Source organism: Procambarus clarkii, chromosome 19 (genome assembly GCF_040958095.1).
Source record: "Procambarus clarkii isolate CNS0578487 chromosome 19, FALCON_Pclarkii_2.0, whole genome shotgun sequence".
Classification (NCBI taxonomy): Eukaryota; Metazoa; Arthropoda; class Malacostraca; order Decapoda; family Cambaridae; genus Procambarus; species Procambarus clarkii.
In genome coordinates, this window is record NC_091168.1 from 2,439,839 (window position 1) to 2,466,807 (window position 26,969).

General features: G+C 43.2%; 1 protein-coding gene across 3 annotated transcripts in view; it reads right to left on the reverse strand.

The window, feature by feature from the left end:
* LOC138349600 (3-galactosyl-N-acetylglucosaminide 4-alpha-L-fucosyltransferase FUT3-like) overlaps window positions 1-26,969 on the reverse strand; it is a 232,537-nt gene that overhangs the window by 126,787 nt on the left and 78,781 nt on the right. For all 3 annotated transcript variants that reach the window (XM_069326916.1, XM_069326915.1, XM_069326914.1), the window contains exon 2: window positions 906-990. In XM_069326916.1, the coding sequence (XP_069183017.1) occupies window positions 906-970 (65 nt within the window). In that variant the 5' untranslated portion in view covers window positions 971-990. The remainder of the gene's footprint in view (window positions 1-905; window positions 991-26,969) is intronic.

Consider the following 26,969-nt stretch of genomic DNA (forward strand, 5'->3'; position numbering starts at 1 on the left):
TGGCTGCACGCCCCAAGCTGCCTCCGGAGCCACATGTGACTACACAACCCCGGGTGGCTGCACGCCCCAAGTTGCCTCCGGAGCCACATGTGACTACAGAACCCCGGGTGGCTGCACGCCCCAAGCTGCCTCCGGAGCCACATGTGACTACAGAACCCCGGGTGGCTGCACGCCCCAAGCTGCCTCCGGAGCCACATGTGACTACACAACCCCGGGTGGCTGCACGCCCCAAGCTGCCTCCGGAGCCACATGTGACTACACAACCCCGGGTGGCTGCCCGCCCCAAGCCACCTCCGGAGCCACATGTGACTACACAACCCTGGGTGGCTGCCCGCCCCAAGCCACCTCCGGAGCCACATGTGACTACACAACCCTGGGTGGCTGCCCGCTCCAAGCCACCTCCGGAGCCACATGTGACTACACAACCCTGGGTGGCTGCCCGCCCCAAGCCACCTCCGGAGCCACATGTGACTACACAACCCCGGGTGGCTGCCCGCCCCAAGCCACCTCCGGAGCCACATGTGACTACACAACCCTGGGTGGCTGCCCGCCCCAAGCCACCTCCGGAGCCACATGTGACTACACAACCCCGGGTGGCTGCACGCCCCAAGCCACCTCCGGAGCCACATGTGACTATAAAACCCAGCCTTTTGTATATAAAAGGCTGCCTGTATAAGCAACCCTATACAGACTTTTTGACTGACAATCTTTATGTATACTGGATTTTTTTATTCCATCTTCAACTTTGTCTTTTCCAATTTTGCTGATTTATTTTAAAAATTATTGTTATTATTTTGAATTGATTTAAATATGTAAATAAATACATTGAACTTTAATTAACAAAAAAAAACTTAAAATGTCATGAGTGTTTCATACATATTGTTGAGAGGCACCAACTAACTCACCTGAGGAGGAGGAGGACCGCCCCAGGTCGTCCGCGACGGACCCAAGGCCTCTCACAGGGTCTCATCAGGTAAAGACGGTCTTGCGCTGCAACGGAAAATGTGTTGGAAATGCAATGTTGCTGTTTGTTCTCTCAGGGTGGGAGAGTTATTTGCTTTCAAAAACCGAGCTGTGTGAGAGGGAGCTTTTGGCCTGAAAACACTGAGCTGTGAGAGTAAGAGCTTTTTCGCTTGCAATCACTAAACTGTGAGAGTAAGAACTTTTGACCTGCAAACAGTGAACAGTGAGAGTAAGAGTTTTTGACCCGCAAACAGTGAGGTGTGAGAGTAAGAACTTTTGCCTTGCATTCATTGAACTGTGAGAGTAAGAGCTTTTGGCCTCCAAATACTGAGCTGTGAGAGTAAGAGCTTTTGGCCTCCAAACACTGAGCTGTGAGAGTAAGAGCTTTGAGCCTGATAATACTGAACAGTGGAAGGGAAAGTTCTTGGCCTGCAGACACAGAGCTGTGGAATGGACAACTGATGGTCTGAGAACACTGAGCTGTGGGACGGAGGTGAGGTCCCGAGCAGGGCTGGTATTCTCACCGTAAGTCGTGTACAGTGTTTGTTACGTGTCTCAAGTGTATCTCAGGTCAGGTCAGACGCCCTGAAGTGATCAGCCACACGAGGACCAAGTGTGAAGCTGACAGGTCACCACTGATGGTGACCACCACCACTGATGGTGACCACCACAACTAATGGTGACCATCACCACTGATGGTGACCACCACCACTAATGGTGACCATCACCACTGATGGTGACCACCACCACTAATGGTGATCTTCACCACTGATGGTGACCATCACCACTGATGGTGACCATCACCACTGATGGTGACCATCACCACTGATGGTGATCATCACCACTGATGGTGACCACCACCACTGATGGTGACCATCACCACTGATGGTGACCACCACCACTGATGGTGATCTTCACCACTGATGGTGACCATCACCACTGATGGTGACCACCACCACTGATGGTGACCATCACCACTGATGGTGACCATCACCACTGATGGTGATCTTCACCACTGATGGTGACCATCACCACTGATGGTGACCATCACCACTGATGGTGACCATCACCACTGATGATCATCACCACTGATGGTGACCACCACCACTGATGGTGACCATCACCACTGATGGTGACCACCACCACTGATGGTGATCTTCACCACTGATGGTGACCATCACCACTGATGGTGACCACCACCACTGATGGTGACCACCACCACTGATGGTGACCATCACCACTGATGGTGACCATCACCACTGATGGTGACCATCACCACTGATGGTGACCATCACCACTGATGGTGACCACCACCACTGATGGTGACCATCACCACTGATGGTGACCACCACCACTGATGGTGACCACCACCACTGATGGTGACCATCACCACTGATGGTGACCATCACCACTGATGGTGATCTTCACCACTGATGGTGACCATCACCACTGATGGTGACCATCACCACTGATGGTGATCATCACCACTGATGGTGACCACCACCACTGATGGTGACCATCACCACTGATGGTGACCACCACCACTGATGGTGATCTTCACCACTGATGGTGACCATCACCACTGATGGTGACCACCACCACTGATGGTGACCACCACCACTGATGGTGACCATCACCACTGATGGTGACCATCACCACTGATGGTGATCATCACCACTGATGGTGACCACCACCACTGATGGTGACCATCACCACTGATGGTGACCACCACCACTGATGGTGATCTTCACCACTGATGGTGACCATCACCACTGATGGTGACCACCACCACTGATGGTGACCACCACCACTGATGGTGACCATCACCACTGATGGTGACCATCACCACTGATGGTGACCATCACCACTGATGGTGACCATCACCACTGATGGTGACCATCACCACTGATGGTGACCATCACCACTGATGGTGACCATCACCACTGATGGTGACCACCACCACCACTAATGGTGACCATCACCACTGATGGTGACCACCACCACTGATGGTGATCTTCACCACTGATGGTGACCATCACCACTGATGGTGACCACCACCACTGATGGTGACCATCACCACTGATGGTGACCATCACCACTGATGGTGACCACCACCACTGATGGTGACCACCACCACTGATGGTGACCACCACCACTGATGGTGACCACCACCACTGATGGTGACCACCACCACTGATGGTGACCACCACCACTGATGGTGACCACCACCACTGATGGTGACCACCACCACTGATGGTGACCATCACCACTGATGGTGACCATCACCACTGATGGTGACCATCACCACTGATGGTGACCATCACCACTGATGGTGACCACCACCACTGATGGTGACCACCACCACTGATGGTGACCATCACTACTGATGGTGACCACCACCACTGATGGTGACCATCACCACTGATGGTGATCTTCACCACTGATGGTGACCATCACCACTGATGGTGACCATCACCACTGATGGTGACCATCACCACTGATGGTGATCACCACCACTGATGGTGACCACCACCACTGATGGTGACCATCACCACTGATGGTGACCACCACCACTGATGGTGATCTTCACCACTGATGGTGACCATCACCACTGATGGTGACCATCACCACTGATGGTGATCATCACCACTGATGGTGACCATCACCACTGATGGTGACCACCACCACTGATGGTGACCATCACCACTGATGGTGACCATCACCACTGATGGTGATCTTCACCACTGATGGTGACCATCACCACTGATGGTGACCATCACCACTGATGGTGATCATCACCACTGATGGTGACCACCACCACTGATGGTGACCATCACCACTGATGGTGACCATCACCACTGATGGTGACCACCACCACTGATGGTGACCACCACCACTGATGGTGACCATCACCACTGATGGTGACCATCACCACTGATGGTGACCATCACCACTGATGGTGACCATCACCACTGATGGTGATCTTCACCACTGATGGTGACCATCACCACTGATGGTGACCATCACCACTGATGGTGATCATCACCACTGATGGTGATCTTCACCACTGATGGTGACCATCACCACTGATGGTGACCATCACCACTGATGGTGATCTTCACCACTGATGGTGACCATCACCACTGATGGTGACCATCACCACTGATGGTGACCATCACCACTGATGGTGATCATCACCACTGATGGTGATCTTCACCACTGATGGTGACTATCACCACTGATGGTGACCATCACCACTGATGGTGATCATCACCACTGATGGTGACTATGGATTCATTTTCTCCAATTCCGTGTGTGTTTCTAAAGTACACACTGGTCCGATGGGAACCTCACTGATAGTATATTTCAACAACAGTTAGTTTCTTCTACCTCGAGGATTACGGGTGTCATGATCCCAGGCTGCCTGAGAAACGAGTTAACCCCCCCTGAGAGTTATTCTGCCAGACCTGACCTAACTAAGCGGTCAAGGTAGACTTGGATATATATATATATATATATATATATATATATATATATATATATATATATATATATATATATATATATATAATATATATATATATATATATATATATATATATATATATATATATATATATATATATATATATATATATATATATATATATATTGTCACGTGGGGGGTGGTGGGCCGGGGCTCTGCTAGCACTCGGCTGCTAGGGGCTCAAAAGGCCGAATACTCAGTCCCTCCGACTCCCGGGATTCACCGGAGTCTCCTTGGTCACACAGGAGAGGACCAACAATGCCCACCTCCGCAGGTCTTTGCTTCCACCACAAAAGGGGGTGCCACTGATTTACCCTGGAAGCCCTTCAGTCAAACACGGGGAAACTGCTGTTAACAGTTCCGGCCTAGACCTGTAGAGGAGTGAAGGAAGACTCAGGCTTACCTTATAACAATAACCTCCCTGAGTCTTGCCTGCCAGACAAAAAGGTTGCAGGAACTCCTTTCCTGCCTGTCTTCTCTATCTTCTCCTTAACAAGGTCGCCAGCTGGGTTATTATATCTGCACCCCAGCAATGCAGTTCAGTGGGTGTATTATATATTGTTTGTAGCCAGAAGGTTGCTACTCCCATAGATCTGCTACTAGACTGTCGGCCCCAGGGTACTCTCCCAGAAAGGTCTGTGTGGCTTTACCTCTCTATAGCCACTACGTCAATAGTTGCCACCATTCAGGCACAGATACTGATCGGATGGCTAAGGGTACACTTTTATGTAAGTTTGTGCTGTCTTTACCACTCTCCAGGCAATAAGAACTGCTATAGAGAACGTAGTGTTCCCTAGGTGGTACTATGATAACCTTCGTGTATGCTCATAGAGAAAATATCATAAATGGAGGCACACTTAAACACAGTGATAAAACGTGTGAATTTACTGATGCAAATTACATGAACACACACAAACACAAGTAATACATGAATATGGAAATATGGATAATAAGTCTGGAGATCGTCAGCCTCTTCTCCCACGACCTCCAACACTCCTTCAACTGGGCAGAAAGGCAGGAGTCTCACACTCTCACAGGAGGGCCTCTTCACCACGGCGGCGCCTCTTCTTCATTGTCCTGCCATCAATACACACTGTCCTCTCTGACAGTCCTGGACGCAAGCTGCCTTGCAGCCTATTCTACTATTAAAGTATTAAAGTCCTGCTGCCACATACGTAAGTAAATATTGTGGCCTAACTAGCCTACTCATACAAGGGGTAATGGGAGGGAAAATGATCTACCTTACAGTCCTGGCTCACGACGCTTGTCCCTCGATGGTGTGAGGTTCCCACGCTTCCTGAGTCGATCCTCGACGATCCAGGAACGTTCCACAGGTCCTCAGGTGTCGTGGAGCCTTCGCGTCGTCGCCGTTCCAATTCCTGAGATTCAGCTGCCCCAATCCTGGTTCATCGATGGGCGCTGAGCTACTCACTATTTTTCCCACACTCGCCCCTTCCACAAGGCGTTGCTCCTTGTCCTAGGCACGGTGTCGTCCTTCCAAGACCCTCAGTGGATGTGACCCGGTCACAGCTAGGCTTGCCCGCCACACCTTTTCTGACCCTCAACGTCCAACGTCGCCGCCCTGCGTCGTCGCCAAATATTTTCCAAGTTTGGCCCTCTTTCGCTCAATAAACTTGGTTCCTTTTGCTTCCCAGAAGCGCGGGGTCTCCAATATATCCGATGGGCTGCAATAGCCAGCACCAATCCACTAAGAAAGGCTTGTAGAGCCTCTAATCCTGGAGAGCAGACCGAGGTGCGTCCTGTCGCTTCCAAGGTCGGGTCACTTCTGACGTTGGCGCCGCCCGGGGCACTCGGTGACGTCATAACGGGCCCTGATTTGTCGCCCGCGACCTAAGTCGGCCAATCCGCGATCGGCTAGTGTCCCTTCCAAAAGGTCATATCTGCCTTAGGGGATACTCTTTCATTTTATAACAGGGCGCCAATTTTTCTTTATTTACAACTTATAATATAACTTCCTTCCCTTAACTGGCAGTCGGTCTGGTCGCCACATATATCATTAGACTCCCTGAACCTCAGAGAATCAGTAGGGAGAGCTGATATGACTCTTTAAGCCGGCAAACGAAAGAGATAGGAGAGGGCACCGTAACAATATATATATATATATATATATATATATATATATATAAACACAAAAATTTGTGTTTATTGATTAGTGAGAGGTGGAACAAGAGACCATGAGGTATATGTCATGATCACACAGTTAACAAAAAATATTAGAATATGTAGGTAGTGATCACGTCTCCCCAAACTCTTCTATGCATATTTCACAAAGTCTTTCTTTCTAACTCACCCCTCTTAGTTCGTGGAATAATGGCCCACCTTTGTTTAAAACAAATCTACAAAGCTTCACATTTACAAAAAATTATATTTGGTCATCAGACAGAAAGATGATTTCCACGTTAGGTTACGTAACGATATAATGTGTTACAAGAACTAAACAGGCCTGCGGTAATATTTTATTTGTGTTTGGATGTAATGGCTAAACATGGTTCACATTTTCAATAATGTTATTTGGTCATCCGACAGAAAGTTGATTTCCACATTACGTTACAATGTGTTACAGGGGCTAAAACTGGAAGACACTAATATTTATATGCTGAGAGATGTAATGGAGATGGACTAAGTCTCACTTTTCATTTCAAAATGTTATTTTGGACTGCAGAAAGTTGATGATTTCCACGTTACGTTACAACTGTTACAGGGGGTAAAACTGTAGACAGTAATATTTATATGGAATGAGATGTAATGGAGAAATTGTATTTGGCTAAACGTGGTTCACATTTCAATAATGATATTCGGACATCGGGCAGAAAGTTGATTTCCACGTTACGTTACTAAGTGCCTCACTCACTCCTTCAGTATAAGAGCGTTGAACATTCTGCGACATTGTCTTGCTATGATTTTGCAAGTCTACTGTTGCGCACAGTGCAATACAGTCCTAATGGCATAAGACCAACCTGACGTCATTTTTTAAAAAATGCTATTTGATCACCAGACATAAAGAAGTTTTCCAAGTTACGTAATGATGATATAACGCGATATAAGCGTGTGCTAATATTTTATTGTGTTTAGAATGTAAGGGCTATAGGAGATTGTCTAGACTTGCATACATTTTCAAATGCTATTTATTTAGGCAGCAGAAAGTTTATTACCTTGCATTGACTGTGTGTTACAAGAACTGAGCACTAATGCTGATGTGTGTTACAAGGTCTGCACAGCAATATTTGGTGTTGGATGAAAAGGGGGGATGGAGATTGAGTAGACATGCATACATTTTCAAATGCTATTTATTTGGGCAGCAGAAAGTCGATTTTCCCCATTACGCTCCATTGACTTTGTTACAAGAACTGAAAACTGACATAACCCAGAGCTAACTATTTCACTATCGACTCATCCGGTCTTATTCTCCTCGATTGGTGTTTACATTTGGATAATGTAGGTCTTAGAGACAGCCTTGAACTCGGAGATAATGAACAAGTCAATTTAGTAATAGTATCAAGACTATGTTTTTCCACATTAGTCTTATATATGTTTACTTTGCTTGGAATTTGTATGTGGGGAACATTGCTCACCTATAGGAGAGAGCGCGTTTGACGTATAGCGAGGACTGACCGCGATGTGTTCGTATGTTTGTTTGTTTATTTTACCACTATGAATATGAAGCTACATTATGTTATGTCTACCAGTTGTTGAATAAACGCTACGTTATGTTAGGTGATACAAGAACTAAACAAGCTTGTGCTAATATTTTTATTGTGTTCGGAATATAAGGGCGAAACACGGTTCACATTTCAATATTGTTATTCAGTCATCGGACAGAAAGTTGCTCGTTACTCATAAAATGATATTTGGGCAAAGAACGATGTTACCACGTTTGTCATGTTACGTTAATGCTATTTTGGCAAAGAACGATGTTACCATGTTGCTCACGTTAGGATACAAGGTTACACATAATGCTAAAGGCTTTGCACAGAAAATCGGTGTAGGGAAGGGTGGGGTGATGGTTGATGATAAGGGGGAGGAGAGGCAGGGGGGTGGGGGGGCCTGTTGGAGCGTGAGTTAGGTGAGCGGTGTTGTCTTATTTAGCCCAGTTGTGTGTCAGATTCCCAAGAGGGGGGCCGCCCACAAAGGCTCTCTCCTGCCCAGGCCTGCATTTGGAATTTGTATGTTGAGGTCCTGGCTCACCTTTGAGAAAGAACATTGTCACACTCAATGCTATGTGCCGGTGTGATCTGTGTCAGGAGAGAGTATGGTACGCCGTATTGCTGTCACTCCCAGCCGTGTGGTGGTGGTGTTGGTATGTGGTATGTCCTGCTATGTGGATGGAGGGGGGAGGGGTGGGCATGACTGACTATGGTAGAGGTTGATGATGACATTCACAACAGTTAGGCCTCACTCTTTGAAGAGGTAACCTAATGTGATCATGTGGTGTCACTCCTCAGAGCTATGCGGTAGGTATGGCCCGCATATCCTTAGCGCCCTGGAAGCAGGGAGGGTACATAAAACTGTCATTCTTTAAGAAAAAATAATGACTCAACTTTCACACAAACCCTCCGCCATCTGTTCCCTCCCTTTCCCCTCCCATCTTAAGACCACGGACTCTCATCACACTCCCCTCAACACTTCCTGCCCATGTAGGGGGAACTAATCGTCGTCATTGATCACCACCAACACTGCTGCATTGGCTGAGAAAAGTTAAACGCTTCTTTGTTTGCAAACCCAGCTGTTCCCTCCCTTTCCCCTCCCATCTTAAGAGCCTGCTCCACTCTCAGGTAGGTCTCCCCCCCTCCCTCCTCAACATAACGTACTTACTCCCATACCCATCTTAAGACTCTGCTCTCCTTCCCTCAACATACTCCAATCTATCTACACACAGGATTAACTCTACGGCACATACTCATATATATTCATCTTCTCTTCCTTCTCCCTACATGACCGCATACCATCCACATACCCTCCCACCCCCAACATAACCCTCTCTCAAGTGACGCCTGGCCGGACGCCACACGCCAAAAACATCCGGGGAACCCCCTCTCATACCTTGAGTACTATGTACCTGTGCTCACCTGAGCAGTAGGGCTTAATGAGCTCACCTGCTCAGGTGCCGCGGACGATCGTAGTCCTCAACCTCACTACTAACCCATACGTAATGCTAATCAGAAAATAGGTTTCCTAAACTCTCCGCATGTATTTAAATGGTCATACACCTGACACAAGGACACAAGCACATGTTAGCAAACTCTTTTTAAATTTTTTCTCATAATGTACTTTCAGTCATCATCTTCTCGCAATCAATCATAGAAACAATACAATGCTTCCCGTAACATTATATCCCCACTAACACTCTTAAACCACGTGATTAGACAGCCTTCATAGTCCCTCCGACACATAATTAACTCCTCCTAACACAGATCACAAGACCTGGATAATAACATTGGTAACTCCAATCGTCTACAAACCCAGGAAGAGGCCCATCTATCCCACCATCGCCACTCTCCCTGCTGACCAAAATATACCGCCACCAAAAGCATCAGAAAAATCCAGTCCTCCGTTCATACCAGCTTTGATGAGCACCTCTCGAGATAGGGAGACAATTACCAACACAAAGTAGAGGTCTCTTGAACTTAACACTTGATAAATATATTAAAACCACAATGGATGGAATGACATAGAAGGATATTATTTCTAAATAGAGTTAAGAAAAATTACACTTCTAACAGCCTCGGAAAACAGATAGAATATTATTTAAAACTCACACAATTTAATGCCTAAACATACTTTAATATCCGACACCTGGTTGCATATTTTATGAAGTCCGAAAGTCCTGTTGTTATGTCTTTAAACAGCACACGAGAACCAAACTCATATAAGATCAAACATTGTAGTAATGCCATAATCCAATCATATGATGATGCAAACAAAAGTTTTGCAACATTGGCAAAATTAATGTATAAACACGAAATCCTTTACGCACTTTGACATCACAAACACTTCAATAATTTTCTGCACAACATATATCCCCCCAATCACTAGTTTGTCAATGCAAGATTTAACAAGTCTTTACAGTGACACTGATATTCAAATCATTATGATGGCAAACTTCAATGTTCAACTTCATTCATTCCACCTCAACAACATTAACCAACATGGACAACAACTTCTCCACTATACTTTCAAAAAAGGCTTTCCATTCCCTGATTCAGACTGCTCAATTGTTCTTACACACAGGGGCCTCGTAGCCTGGTGGATAGCGCGCAGGATTCGTAATTCTGTGGCGCGGGTTCGATTCCCGCACGAGGCAGAAACAAATGGGCAAAGTTTCTTTCACCCTGAATGCCCCTGTTACCTAGCAGTAAATAGGTACCTGGGAGTTAGTCAGCTGTCACGGGCTGCTTCCTGGGGTGTGTGTGTGGTGTGGAAAAAAAAAGTAGTTAGTAAACAGTTGATTGACAGTTGAGAGGCGGGCCGAAAGAGCAAAGCTCAACCCCCGTAAAAACACAACTAGTAAACACACGTTGGATCTAATCCTAAACAAAGACCAGGCATACATAAAGGCACTTATCATCAGCATCACAACACCTTGGTATCTCACTCACACATCTATATGACATTACACATAAAGAACAACCCAATATGCTTTCAAACTTACAACATATTTTTTTCAGATAATCTTCTATCTTTAGGTTATCTTGAGATGATTTCGGGGCTTTAGTGTCCCCGCGGCCCGGTCCTCGATCAGGACACCACCCCCAGGAAGCAGCCCGTGACAGCTGACTAACACCCAGGTACCTAATTTACTGCTAGGTAACAGGGGCATAGTTTGAAAGAAACTCTGCCCATTATTTCTCGCCGGCGCCTGGGATCGAACCCAGGACCACAGGATCACAAGTCCAGCGTGCTGTCCGCTCGGCCGACCGGCTCCCTAATTCATCATAATTGATCAAACTGGGACATATTCACACAGATAATAGTTGAACATGATCTAATAATTGCATATAGTGAACAGTCACAGACAGACATCAACTACCAGATACATAAAATACAAACTACAGTAACACAGACAACAGAAACATCGTTCCTCACAACTACACTAAAACGATACTCAGTCGTCGATCAGAGCGTTTCCTATTATGCTGCCATGACTGATTTATTAAAAAACGCAGATATATAACCAAATCTTATTGGGACATAAGAATTAATCATCAAATCGCTTAGGGCGTTTAACATGACGCTTAGGACGAGAGTCCTTAAATACAAGAATATCCCTTGATGAATTGTTTGTCAGGGTATAACTATTTTTTTCTTTATCGTTTGTACGACTTTGCACTTCTTCATTTTCTACACTAATTTGAATCACCTTGAAATAGGCCATATTGCGTGTTATACTATGGTCTCTATTACTAGCTGTTACAATGGTTCCTTTTACACTAATCACTTTATATGGTTTTGTATCATACGGCATATCTACCCAGTGTTCCATGCGGTGTTGCACGGTAGTTCCTGAAAAAAGCATACATAGCTTGTTTCCAGGATCGTCCTTCAGCATAAGCACAGCGTACTGCTTTCATGAGAGGTTGCATGAGTCTCTCAACTTCTCCATTTGCTTGAGGATGTAGTGACATCACACGGCGGTGTTTGAATCCAATATACTCAGCAAAGTTGACGAAGTCTTGTCCATTGAATGGCGGTCCATTGTCCGTCTTAACAACTTCAGGAATTCCAAAATTTTAAAAGATCTTATCGAGTTTCGGGATGACAGCCTTTGCAGATGTGGAAGTGATGATTTCCAATTCTGGATAACGTGAGTGATCATCAATGACTACCATCAAGTACTCTCCAGTTGGTAGCGGTCCGCAGAAGTCCATCGATACTTCCGTCCATGGTGCAGCAGGTAGTGGTGAAGGTTGTAGAGGTGTTGGTCTTGAAGTATCCACTGCAGCTTGGCAAGGGACACATGCATCATGCTTATCCTTTGCTTGACGATCAATGCCAGGAAACCACACCTTTTCTCGTTGCAGCTGTTTGGCCGTAAAAAGACCTTGGTGTCCTTGATGTGCAAGCTTCACAGCATGCTGCTGGAGAACTGATGGAATGACGATACGAGTACCTCGCAGCACGGTGTCGCGTTGTTGTGTAACACTTAATTCTGTCTGGATGCGTTCAAGTGCTTTGAATGCATCTTGGTCAACTCCTGAGGGTGGGATGCGTGGAAACTTTTTTTGGTCAATGCATCCACTGATGCTTGCAGAGTTGGGTCCTCTAGGGTTACAGTACAGATTTCATCAAGAGTGAGAGCCTTAGGGACTGCATCACAGGTTACAGAGTGTACATATTCCTCGGCAACTTGCTGATGCTTGGTGATGGTGAAACTGTTGGCAGGATGTCGACTGATGTAATCAGCAGGATTGCCTGCACCCGGCTTGTATTTCACCGTAAAGTTGTATGGTTGCAGACGAAGAGCCCATCTCTCAATGCGAGCTGGTGGTTTGGACTTTGGATTATTGAAGATGGTCTCCAACGGTTTGTGGTCAGTGACTATCGTGGTGAAGGGTGCACCAAGCAGATACACATTGAAGTGTTCACAGCCCCATACAAGAGCAAGAGCTTCCTTCTCTGTCTGACTGTATCGTTGCTCAACATCTGTGAGAGAACGGCTGGCGTAGGGAATTACTACTCTGGAATCTGCTTCACCAGGTTTGTGTTGGGCTAAAACAGCACCTAAACCCACAGGACTAGCATCACAGTTTGCTCGGTGTTCACTGATGGGTCAAAGTACGCAGCAGTCGCATTCTCTACTAGAGCATCTTTCACAGCATCAAATGCATTTTGCTCGATAGCACTCCAGTACCATGATGCATTTTTCTTCAGGAGCTCACGTAGAGGATTCGTAATGGTAGCAAAATTTGGAATGAAGGGAGAACAGTAGTTTGCCATTCCCAGAAAACTATGTACTTCAGTGGGCGTTGAAGGAGGTGCAGCATTCTTGATATCTGCAACTTTCTTAGGATCTGGAGACAGACCTTTGTCACTAAGAACATGTCCAAAGAATTCAATTTTATCTTGATTGAACTCACACTTTGCTCGGTTTAGCATCAGATTCTTTTCTCGTAGGCGTTGCAATGTTGCACGAAGAGCTTTGTCGTGTTCAGCTTGGGTACGGCCATAAACAATGATGCCATCAGACATGTTGTCAGCATTAGGTATATCTTGCAATACCTGGCTGATGATGTGCTGAATACCTTAGCAGCACTGTTAATACCAAAACTCAGGCGCTTGTACCTATACAGACCTCGATGTGTCGTAAACGTTGTGATGAAGTGACTCTCATCATCAAGTTCAAGCTGATGATAGCCCTTGTTTAAATCTAACTTGCTGAATACAGTTGCACCATTCAAGCCGTTGATCATATCATATACAGTGGGTGTAGGATGGCGTTCACGCATTATTGCCTTGTTGGGAACGCGCATGTCCACACAGATGCGTATCTCATCTGGATTCTTCGGCTTTGGCAGAGTGACAATTGGGCTTACCCATGGTGTTGGGCCTGTTACTGGTTCAATGATATCTAGTTCCATTAGCCTAGCCAGTTCGGCATCGAGTTTCTTGCGAGTATGGAATATCTGTTGGCGATGAGGTTGGGTAACTGGAACTACATCTGGGTTGATATGCAGATGTACTTTGCTATCAGTATAACAACCTATGGATTTAAATCGATCAGAAAATTCAGCAACAATAGCATCAACATTGTTTGCAGATTCCACTGTTACAGCATTAGAAAGCTGAAGTAGCCCCAATTTGGTTGAAGTTTTGTAACTGAGCAGAGACTCCCTTGCATTCCTAACAACATGGAATGTAGTACTGAGCATTGCACTCTTTGACTTCATCTCTGCAGTGAAAGTTCCAATGACTGGCAAGGCTACCTTCGAAACATAGGCAGTGGCTTTGCCATTATAGTTCTCAAGCTTTGGGAACTGTTTTTTAAATTTCTCATAGTGCACTCAGCACTGGTGTCAATGTTTGATCCAGTGTCAATGAGAACTTTGAGACAAATACCAGCAATGTACACTATATCTTTGGGTTGTTTGGAAGATTATTCCATTCTGTGATTGATTGTACTCCATAAGTATAATCACATTCACTGTCATCTGAGACTGGTTGTAATGAAATGTTGTCTTGTACATTATTAACATTCTGGATATGAGGTGCAATATTGCGTTTAAGACCTCGACCCCTATGACCTATCCTCGTACAGTGCTTTTAGTCACTGACTGTGGTTTCTTGAGTGCGGAACAACAAACAGCACCAAAATGACCTAGTTTTTCACACTCATAGCACTTCTTACCTTGAACAGGACAAACATTACCTTGGTGTGGGTAGTCTCCTCCACAATTGTAACATTTATTGTTGACACCCTCTGATGTGGGTCGTTGTGACTGCTTGAGTCTTGTTCCATGACTCCAGTTGTGATGTGGTTCTCGGCTCAATATGCTGTTACGTTTGCCATGATATCTTCTATGATCATGGTGTCCTCCCTGAACTTTACGTACCTCATCACTGTTAGTAAGAGTGGCAGAATCGTTGTTGGCACTGCACTCCATGACACGAGCATCACGTGCAGCATCTTCCATTCGACGAGCAATATCCAGTATCTTGGTAAGGGAACTTTCATCATCAACAAGTTCTAGAGCTCTTCGACGAAGACGTGTAGATGTGCATGTTTCAATTATTTGCTGTTTGATTTCTTTGTCAACATCAGAAAACTCACAATGTGCTGCTAAACCCTTTACACGTGTGTGGTATTGATCCACAGTTTCATTAGAGAGTTGTTTTGCTCTCCTGAAATGCATAATTTACAGAGCAGTGTTTTGTCTAGGTTTGAAATTTTCAGTTAGTTTGGCTTTGGCAATGTCATAATCTTTGTCACCACCAGTGTCTTTCAGTGTGTCAAAGATGCCACAAACTCGATCACCTACATAATGAAGTAGAATGGCACGTTTTCTTTCAGCACTTTTGATGTCTGAAACTATCAACAAATTTTCAAACCTTTTAAGCCATCTGGTCCACCTCTGTGACAGGTTTGTCTGGTCACAGTCAGGATCAAATGCAGGAAACTGAGGTATATTTGCCATTTTTACTGTATAAATATAAACTTATCACTTAAATGTTCCTCAGAATACTAAACACTTACTGCACTGTAATATGTTAATTAAGGATTCACTGTAATTACTTTAATTTTGCAAAGCACACAAGCATTTTAATGCAAAAGTTCACAGCAGTGCACAATACAACTGCAACTGACCTCTTACCTAGCCTTGTGTACATGTGGTGTTGTTCCTACTCACAGCTGCACAGCAGTTGGCACAGCAGTTGGTACAGCAGTTGACACAGTAGTTGTCAGCAGCGTTGTTGTTTGATGAGTTTTCCGCACCGTCAACACAGCAGACAGTTCAAAGCATCACCGTGCTGAAGAATTTTTTAGCACAGAGCATCGTTTCGTACACAAAACATCGGGTTTTGTACACAGCATCAAAGCGTCGTTTCGTACACAGCATCGGCAGTTATTGCTGATTCCTCAGTACACAGCTTCAGTCTGCACATAGCTTCCTTAGCACACAGCTTGTGTAGATTTAGGTTCTTTAGAAAGAACCTAAATTCATTCTTTACCTGCATTTTTTACAGTCTTTTCGTTTTCTTTTCATTCATACTTTTCATTCTTTGCCATTCTTTACCTAAGTTCATTCGTGACGGCGTGTACATGGCTGTCTCAACATCTTAGCTTTTGTATCTCTTTCTCAGTCTTGGTTTTCTGGCAATGTCTTTTTTTCACTGTCTCTCTCTCAGACTATGAGTCCATGTCTTAGTTTGTTATCTTTTCTATCTCCTACCTTCAGGCGGTCCATAGAATTACCGGTCCGTCTAATTACCACAAGAACACAAGTTTCAGAAAGCTTCCTGGCAATACGTTAGTAATGAATAAATATGATATATTTACTCATTATAATATTGGTGCTGAACCTACAACAGGAAAAAACATAATTTTAATCTGAAAAAGTATCTTTTTATAAAGAAATTAGACGAAAATAAAAAGCTGGTGACGCCAAATCAAGTCGACGATCCAAGCTTCGGTTAGGTTAGGTTAGGTTTGGTTTAGTTAAGTTAGGTTAGGTTAGATTAGGTTAGGATAGGTTAGGATAGGTTAGGTTAGGTTAGGTTAGGATAGGTTAGGTCAGCCTAACCTAACATATCATATTTATTCATTACTAACGTATTGCCAGGAAGCTTTCTGAAGCTTGTGTAGCTTGTGGTAGCGTGTGGTAATTAGACGGACCCTAGAATTACCCAAATCGGCCCAAAAGTACACAAATCCTCCTAGTATTACGTAAGTAATGAAGAAATATGGTATATTTACTTACTATAATGTTGGTGCTACACGTAGAACATGATCAAACCTATTTTTACTCTGAAATAATCTAATTTCATAACGAAATTAGACGTAAATATGTGAGAGGTGACGCCATAGGAAGTCAACGGTCCAAGCGACAATTGTGTGGAGCGACTTATCCAAGATATATGGTCGCCTGGAGAGTGTTTGCTGCCATATCAGCCTCCTGTACACAGTGATCCAGTCGTCGCATTTCATGGTTCAAATTGTCGCAAATTTAATTGGTGATATTAAGAAGTAGAATGTGTATTTATAATAATATCTTTCATAAACAGCCACTAAATCTTTAATATTTATTAAACAAAACGTGTCTGGAAGTTAAATCAACTCCACAGGACAATAAATTTGTTATATAGATACTAGCGTTATTCGTTGATTGATGATTGATTGATTGATTGATAAAGATTAAGCCACCCAAGAGGTGGCACGGGCATGAATAGCCCGTAAGTGGTACAATTTTTTTTTCTCGGTATTCTGAGGTTGCATTTAACCATCAAGCTGTTATCGCGGGGTAGGATACTGCTTCACAGTCTTTATGAGGGTGTCCAGCTGCTGGACACCTTCGTTGACCAGGAGAGTGGCTGTGTTGATGGCTTCAGGGTGGCCACTGCATGATTCAGGAACTCTTAAAGCTCTTCTAAGGTCATTGGTTGCTTCACATTCCAGAAGATAGTGAAGTAATGGTTTTTCTGTGACAGTTTGGCAGAAGATGCACTCTCTCTGTCGGGGTTCACCAATCTCCCAGTTGCATCTGTAACCTAGACGTAGTCTATATAACCTAACTGCTATTTCCCTGTGGATTCCTTTTGGGATATTTAACCTTTCTAATTTGGTTGCCTGAAGATACCATGTTGCAGATGGCGAACCCTCAGCTATTCTCTGGTGCAGGTCGGCTTTGTTGAGATGTGAGAGTTTTTTGGTGATGATGTTTTTTATGTTCTCTAGGCTGGGTTGAATTGTTTTATGTATCACTGAATGACGAGTTGCCAATTTAGCAATTTCATCAGCTTTTTCATTTAATGGGATTCCAATATGGGATGGGATCCAGTTTAAAGTTATGTTGAGTCCTTTGCCTTTAGCCACTGCTCCAAGATACAAAATGGTGGTAATTATTTCCACATTATCTTTCCACTGTTTTTGTCCTAGTATTTGAAGTGCAGCTTTTGAGTCTGTGTGTATGATTGCATTTTGAGTGTTTTGTGCAATCACATATGCGAATGCCTGTTGTATGGCAAACAGCTCAGTTTGGGTTGATGATACTAGTCCTCACAGTCTCCAATATGCCTGTACGCTGGTCGTGCAAAGAGCAGCGCCAGCACTCTCATTTTCTGTGTCCACCGATCCGTCTGTGAAGATGTGGGTGGCTCCTGCTACTGCAATGCTATACATTTGCTCTTCTATTATGCGCCTTAGGATTGTCGGATCATAGGCAGCCTTTTTCATTGGAAGACTTTCTATTACTATTTTGAAAGTAGGCTCTTCCCACGGCGCGGAAGAAGTGTAATTTGGGTGTGGATGATCACCCTCTCTATCAAGAATCATGTTTTTTAAATGTAGTCTGTTTAGGACTTTTCCTGCTCTTGCAACCCAAGAGTTTCCATTGTTTTGGCCTAGTCCAACCACCAAGGCCTGCCGTACTGGGATTGGATCAGAAGAAATAATTATCTTACTGATAATTGTAGCTGTCCTTTGTGATATTCTTTCTTGTAGAGAGGGCAAACCCGTCTCCAGTCTAAGAGTTTCAAGTCTGGTCCACATGGGGGCTCCCAGTGCAGCTCTCATAGCATTGTTTTGGGCAACTTCAAGCTTTTTCCACTGTTGGTGTGATAGATTTGTGAGTGCAGGTGCGGCATAATCGATCACTGATCTGACTGCCTGTACATAGTATGTGCGAAGGACTTGCAGATTGGCTCCTCCAGAAAGGGAGGTTAGCGACCTGAGGATTGCCGTTCGGGCCGCAGTTCGCTCTCTCAAGTAAGTGACCTCAGCATTAAAATTCATGTGTGTGTCCAGGATGATTCCTACATACTGATAGGTGTCGACCCATTCTATTGGTTGACCCTGTACTGAGTTGGATGTTGGGCTTCGCTATTTTTATGGGCATGGCCTTTGACTTTGAGGGGTTGAGTTTGATCCCAATCTGTTTTGCCTCTTTACTGATGCAGTCTAAGCATTTGGGTGCAAGGCGCGCCGCATCCCTTCCTTTTATGATGATGGCAAAGTCGTCCGCGTAGTTTAGCAGCCTGCAGTGATGTGGAAGTTTCAACCTCATTATTCTTTCCATTAAACAGTTGAAGAGAAGAGGGCTGAGAATACCTCCTTGCGGTGTCCCATTTTCATGTCTTTTGTACTCAGAGATTGTGCCATGAAGTTTTACTCTTGCTTCTCTGTTTATGAGACAGTTTTTGGTCCAGGAGAGCAGGTTGCCTCTGACCTCTTTGTCAATGAGGCAGCAGAGAATAGCTGGGGCGCTAGCCAGTTCAAAGGCTTTTTCGAGGTCCAGGAATATCAGCATTCCTGGTCTGTCATTCAAGTGGGCTAACAGAGTTGTAATACATTCCACTGTGCCAACTCCTCTTCTATAGGCATAAATATCATGGTGCACTTTAGGCATTTTCCACTCCAGTCTGTTGAGTGACATTCTGTCAGCCGTCTTGGCAGCACAGCTTTGGAGAGAGATGGGCCTGGGATTAGCTGGATCTTTGGGTTTTGGGATCGGCACTATGTCTGCTCTATTCCAAGCAGAAGGTCTAGTTTGAGAAGTCCAGGCTAAATTAATTAACCTTAGGTATGCAGTGTCTCCCTCTGGGCCGAGGTTTCTAATCATTTTATAGGTTATTTTGTCGGCTCCAGGGGATGTATCCTTGGAGTTTTTCTTAGCCCGATTGAGCTCATCCAGTGTGAAGGGGGCATTAGTGTCAGAGACTTCTTCACATGCTGTAAGGATTCTGTGCCACCTTTCTTCCTCTAGTCCGGTCTGTACTGCTAATACATCTGGTGGAAGTTGATTGCTGGCTGCTCTCTCTGCAAACCTGGTTGCCAGTACTTCGGCTTCCTGTTGAGGATCCTTGGGGTGTGGAGCTTTAGGTGTTTTATTCCCTTTGGCCCGGTGAATTTGCTGCCACATCTCTCCGAGAGAGGTGTGTTCATTCAGGTGTGAACACCATTCCAGCCACTTTTGTTCTTTTATTTGTCTGGTCTCTCGATGTACATGCTCCTTGACCTCACAAAGTAAGATCCTGTTGCGGTCACTTGGCTGCTTTTTGTATAGCTTTCTTGTTCTATTGAGTCTATGGTTGAGTTCTTTGACACGTTCGCAATAGTACCAATGATCTTTTTGGTGTCCGGTGGACTGTTTTTTCAGTGGGATTGAGTGGTTGGCTGCACTTTGAATCGCTTTAACAAATTCTTGTTCTGCCTGATTAATGTCTTCGGGAAGATCATAGTTTCTTTGCCACTCTGAAATGAGGTTTTGAAATCGGTCCCAGTTTGCTAAAGCAAAGTTCCAGGCTTCAGATGGAGGCGGAGGTGGGGTGGGTAGGTCTAACTGAAGATCAATTTGGACCCCATAGTGGTCGCTTGTGAGTGTGGGCTCAACCTGAGCTTGTGAGTTATTCGTTGGTATGCGTTCGCTATTTAAACTGCTCATGTCCTTTTCGTTCATAGAACACCGAACCCTACACGCTCTCTGATATATTGTATAATTAACAAATATTCACAAATAAAAATTATATTTGTATATGTTATCAGAAAGGCAGATATAAAATACTTTTTGTTAATGCATCACAGAGATTATACCTTATTAGAGAGGAAAAATATTCATATTTTAAACAAGGCTTCTTGACCGATGCTCTCCCTTTCGATGAGAACTACGACCTTTTGAAGATCAATGTTAATTGAATCTAGATATTGTAAAAAACGAAGTGTTTCATGTCATCAGAAAGACATAAGCTGCATGTTAATACTTTGGCATAAATATAACTGAAGTGAAAGTGAAGATATATGCCTTTTTATAGTTACTTGATGGCTCGCTCAGGGAGTGTGAAGGCCTCCACACAAGCCAATCAATTTTATAATTAATATACATATATGCAAAATAACGTCAAAGGTCTTTATTTCAGAATAAAGACAGATGTAGACGATAATGTAAATACATTTCAAGGAAAACATATCTTAAATGAAAGCAAAGATATGGTCAAATAAATAGCCAATACCACACCATCGCCGGTGTCCGGACACATGAACAACCGCATTAGGTGAAAGGAAATGTACCTAACCATTTCCATTTACGCAACCAGTTTCCGTTCTTATGTTCTTACTTGCAATTATTGAAATTTATCATCATCATCATTTACAGAAATAAATTAACATAAAAATGTAGTAATTTTAATACACAAAACAGAAGTAGATATGTATGTAAATTATGACGCAGGATAGGATCACTATTGCAGAACTATTCGCATACTTTGCGTCATTATATACAGTACTGGAATTTAAAAAAAAAATCGCGGAATATAGAGATAACACCATCATTGGTGTCCAAGAAAAGTGTAAGTACTTCATTTATAATGATGTGCTGCCCAAAATCTTAGCGAAGTATCTAAAATTTGCTTACTGTAAGTAATTCATGCAAATGATTGTAAAGCTGCCGCCCAGTTGGGTGGGTGTGGAGCACATGACTGTTAAGCTGCCCCCCAGTTGGGTGGGTGTGGAGCACATGACTGTTAAGCTGCCGCCCAGTTAGGTGGGTGTAGAGCACATGACTGTTAAGCTGCCGCCCAGTTGGGTGGGTGTGGAGCACATGACTGTTAAGCTGCCGCCCAGTTGGGTGGGTGTGGAGCACATGACTGTTAAGCTGCCGCCCAGTTGGGTGGGTGTAGAGCAAGACTAGTAACTGGACGACTCACCATAGATGTAAAGTGCCTAGTATAGTGACTTCTGAGCCTCTTGTTGAATCACTTGTGATACAAAGATTATTGATGTGTGTATTTGTGTGGGTGATTGAATATGTATGTGAATGTATATGTATGTATATGTATATATGCAATTGACGATCACGAAACAATGATCATTTGTATGCGGAAAATTCCATATTTCATTTCTCTGGATTTTCCGCATATGTATATATATGTACATGTATGTATGATTATGTGTACATGTATATATTACATTAATAATTGTGAAGATTTTTATTTGTCTAAAGATTGTCAAAAGATTGTTATTTGCTTAGCTAAACCAACTAGAGAGTTCAGTTCCTGAACCGATTATGTGCCTCTAACCCTTTACACCACCGCCCACGGGATGGGTATGGGGTGCATAATAAAGAACAAAAATGAAAAATATTAAGAATTTAATTATAAACCACAATATGTTCTATATCATCAGAAATTCTGAAACCTATCATATATTTTCAAATATTTGCAATTAAAGTATTTATTTAGGAAATAAGTATTTTAGTTACCCTAGTTAGCTCTGAGAACACACATTCTTGCAGAAACAATTTCTTCCCACTAATCTTAGAGATGCTAATGACACCAGTCGCGACCCATTGCACAAGTCAGCAACAACAATCAACTACAGCACCATCTATGTCAGAAGATATTCAAAATGTTCTTGATATCATTGAAATTGTCAATACGAGAGCAGAATACATAAGTTGAGTGATGTCAAAGGAATCGTATTGACTGACCGAGCCCCACTGTAAATATGAAGGCCTTGGCATGCTGTGGAAAGGGAGTAGGAGTCTCTGTGCTACGAATGATATACTTGAGTACTCTAAGATCTGTTATTGATTATGCTGCACCAGTCGTCATTTCTTGTTTTGGTAAAGGTAGGATGGGCAAGTTGGAGAAGGTACAAAATGAAGCCATGAGAATTATCTTAGGATGCCCAAGACTATGATTGAGATAATGAGGATGGAGTTGAATCTGCAGAGTATTGGGGATAGAATTGCAGAGATAAATGTAGCCTCTGCCATTAGATTAATGAGAATTGTGGGAGCTAATGAATTAATCCTCTCGGTTCAAAAGGTGGGAAGTAATGAACAATGTATGATGAAGAAAAGAGCATATATGAATACCTTATGTTCTAATGCTATTAATTATGATGTTATTACAGAGTGTATTGCTGTGCCCAAGAGAAAATTCACACCACCATGGGAGGATTGTAATGTAGATGTAGTAATTACTCCCTTGCAAAAGAAAAAAAGTATGTATAAAATAGGAGAGCTGAGGGCAACATATGATTGTATAATTAGGAAATTGCCTACAGAAAACACTCTACATGTATATTGTGATGGGTCAGTAGCTAGGGATGGGAAGGCAGGATGTGGAGTCTTGATCAGGGAGTACACTGACATCGGCACTCTAGATACTGTTATTGGACGCCGCTTAACTAACAATGTCTCTTCAACGCAGGCTGAACTCCAAGGTGTATTAGCAGGATTACAGGAAGTAGTCAAATGTGGTAAAAATGCCTGCTTCTTTATTGACAGCAGAGGAGCGATAGAGTCTTTAAATAGCAGACGCCCAGTATATCAGAATATTGTGATACTCATATACTTGTCCAACCCGTGCTTGAAACAATCGAGGGACCCCACCTCCACAATGTTACGCGGCAATTGGTTCCACAAATCAACAACCCTGTTACTGAACCAGTATTTACCCAAGTCTTTCCTAAATCTAAACTTATCCAATTTATATCCATTGTTTCGTGTTCTGTCCTGTGTTGATACTTTTAATACCCTATTAATATCCCCCCGGTTATGTCCATTCATCCACTTGTAAACCTCTATCATGTCACCCCTAACTCTTCGCCTTTCCAGTGAATGCAACTTAAGCTTTGTTAATCTTTCTTCATATGAAAGATTTCTAATTTGGGGAATTAACTTAGTCATCCTACGCTGGACACGTTCAAGTGAATTTATATCCATTCTATAATATGGCGACCAAAACTGAACTGCATAATCTAAATGGGGCCTAACTAGAGCAAGATATAGCTTGAGAACCACACCAGGTGTCTTGTTACTAACGCTGCGATTAATAAATCCAAGTGTCCGATTTGCCTTATTACGAACATTTATGCATTGATCCTTTAGTTTTAAATTCTTACTAATCATAACTCCCAGATCCCTTTCGCAATCCGACTTCGCAATCACAACACCATCTAGCTCGTATCTTGTAACTCTATCATCATTACCTAACCTCAGAACTTTACATTTATCAGCATTAAACTGCATCTGCCAATCCTTTGACCATTTCAAAACCCTATCTAGATCAACTTGAAGTGATAGTGAGTCCTCCTCCGAATTAATTTCCCTAATTCTTTTCTCCCACGAACACATACTTTTATTACCTCCTTCCTCCAAATCAATTCCCATACCACTATCTACTAACAGTTTAAACCCAAACAAGCACCTCTAACCACTGGTTCCAATGAGTTCGCAACAGCAACAACCCCAGCCCTCGATAGATGCACCCCATCACGAGAATACATTTCATTTCTTCCATAGAAGTGTTCCCAGTTGTCTATGAAAGATATTGCATTTGATTTGCAATATCTTTCCAGCCAGCAATTGACACCAAGTGCCCTAGACATCCATTCATTTCCCACTCCCTTTCTTGGAAGAATGCCACATATGATCGGGATTCCTCCCTTGCTCCTAACTAATTCAATGGCTGTCCTGAATCTCTGTATTAGTTCCTCACTCCTAACTCGCCCAACATCATTACCCCCTGCACTAATACAAATAATGGGTTTGTTCCCATTTCCCGTCATAATATTATTCATGTTTCCAACAATATCACCAATTCCAGCTCCCGGATAGCATACCCTTAATCTGTAATTAGCAAACTTAATTTTAGCAATTAAGTTTAGTAATTAGCAAACCCTTAATACTTAGGAGCTACAAGAATTTTGCCCCAAGAGTGTAACAATTAGATGCTGTGCTTACTATATTAACCTGCAATGTTAAATGGGATTCTTGTAATGTTAATTGTCTATTTGTACTTACTGAATTTGTGCGCCCCTTGAGGTACTTGAAGTAGAGGGGGTAGAAATAGCCTAAGTTACTCTATCCCTTTGAAATGTATTTCTTTCTTGTCTCAATAAACATACTTGAACTTGAACTGTAAATATTTGTGGCTTCCTCTGTTGATCATAAAGTTACCGCCGCAGTCGCGTGTAAGAGACCGGATGTACCCAGTATACAAGCCGCACTAGCTATTAGTTCATATAAGCTGACAACTTACCCAGATAAACATTACTTCCTAATTATATATATATGCAAATAATACAACTGAAATGTTTAAAACGTGATTATATATATGTATCATGTGGACAGTTTTTAATGTAATTTTTTCTCCTGATATTCGGGTTCTTTATTATGCTTCATCTTGAGGAAAAGCCCAATACCTTACGCCATATTGATACTCTGTCCACAGATCATTCTCTCTCTCTCTCAAATCATATACATTGATGGTTTCCTACACCACCACACGGGTGCAGCTGCAAGTGCAGTTGCCTCTACCCATCAAACAGAACTATTTGCCTTGCTTGTTACACTAAAATGTGTAAAAGTGTGTGTGTCTATGTATGTATTAACACGATGTACTGAACGGGGTGAGAATAGCTTGAGCTACCTCATCCCTTTGTGTGTATTTTACCTCAATAAACTTATTTCAATTTCAATTTCAATTCAAGTCTCCAAACTTGATGCATTAATTGTAAGTGATTTTCTACCATCCTGCATTAATTGTAAGTGATTTCTATCATCCTTAATTGAGCGCAATTCTCTAAGACACAATTGTAACATGACCGTGTCTGAAGCTAGACAGAGAAAACACATTATTAGTGATGGTAACATAATCCATTTCATGTGAATTCCATCTTCGTTGACCTCCGAAACTTGAGGAATGGTCCAGAAAATGGCTACTAAAGTTTAAGTCAAGTGTGAAGATACTTTAGTTGATACTTAGATACTTCCAATAAGTGTAAACATAAGTGCTGGCGATGCTACCTTCATCTATTCAGACCCCAACCCAAACGCACTATATAATAATGAAAATAACAGATATAAAAAGTCCACTCATGGATGTAAACTAACAAACTCACATTAAACATAAAAAAGATCAACTACTATTTTTGTTCGGAAGTAAATCCTGAAACCAAATTCAACTTCAGATAGACAATGTTAACATTAGCAATAATGATTATGGAAAGTTTCTTGACCTATACATAGACAAGAAACTGAACTTCAGCATCCACATACAATACATATATGGGTGTTATATGTGGGTGGTGAGAGAGAGAGAGAGAGAGAGAGAGAGAGAGAGAGAGAGAGAGAGAGAGAGAGAGAGAGAGAGAGAGAGAGAGAGAGAGAGAGAGAGAGAGAGAGAGAGAGAGAGAGACAGACAGACAGAGAGAGTGAGAGAGTATTCACCTAGTTGTGCAGGCACGGGTTGAGCTCAGCTCATTCGGCCCGCCTCTCAACTGTCAATCAACTATTACTAACTACTGACTAACTAATTTTTTTTCTCTCGCACACACACACACACACACACACACACACACACACACACACACACACACACAAACAATCGACCGGGTAAACAAGGATAAACTATTCAACACTGGTGGGACGCGAACAAGGGGACACAGGAGGAAACTTAATACCCACATGAGCCACAGAGACGTTAAAAGGAACTTTTTCAGTGTCAGAGTAGTTAACGGATGGAATGCATTAGGCAGTGATGTGGTGAAGGCTAACTCCATACACAGTTTTAAATGTAGATGTGATAGAGCCCAGTAGGCTCAGGAATCTGTACACCAGTTGATTGACAGTTGAGAGGCGGGACCAAAGAGCCAAAGCTCAACCCCCGCAAGCACAAATAGGTGAGAACAAATAGGTGAGTACACACACACCAGGAAGCAACCCGTAGCAGCTGTCTAATTTCCAGGTACCTATTTAACTGCTCGGTGACATCACATTAACATTTACAGAGAGTAGGGAATTAATTA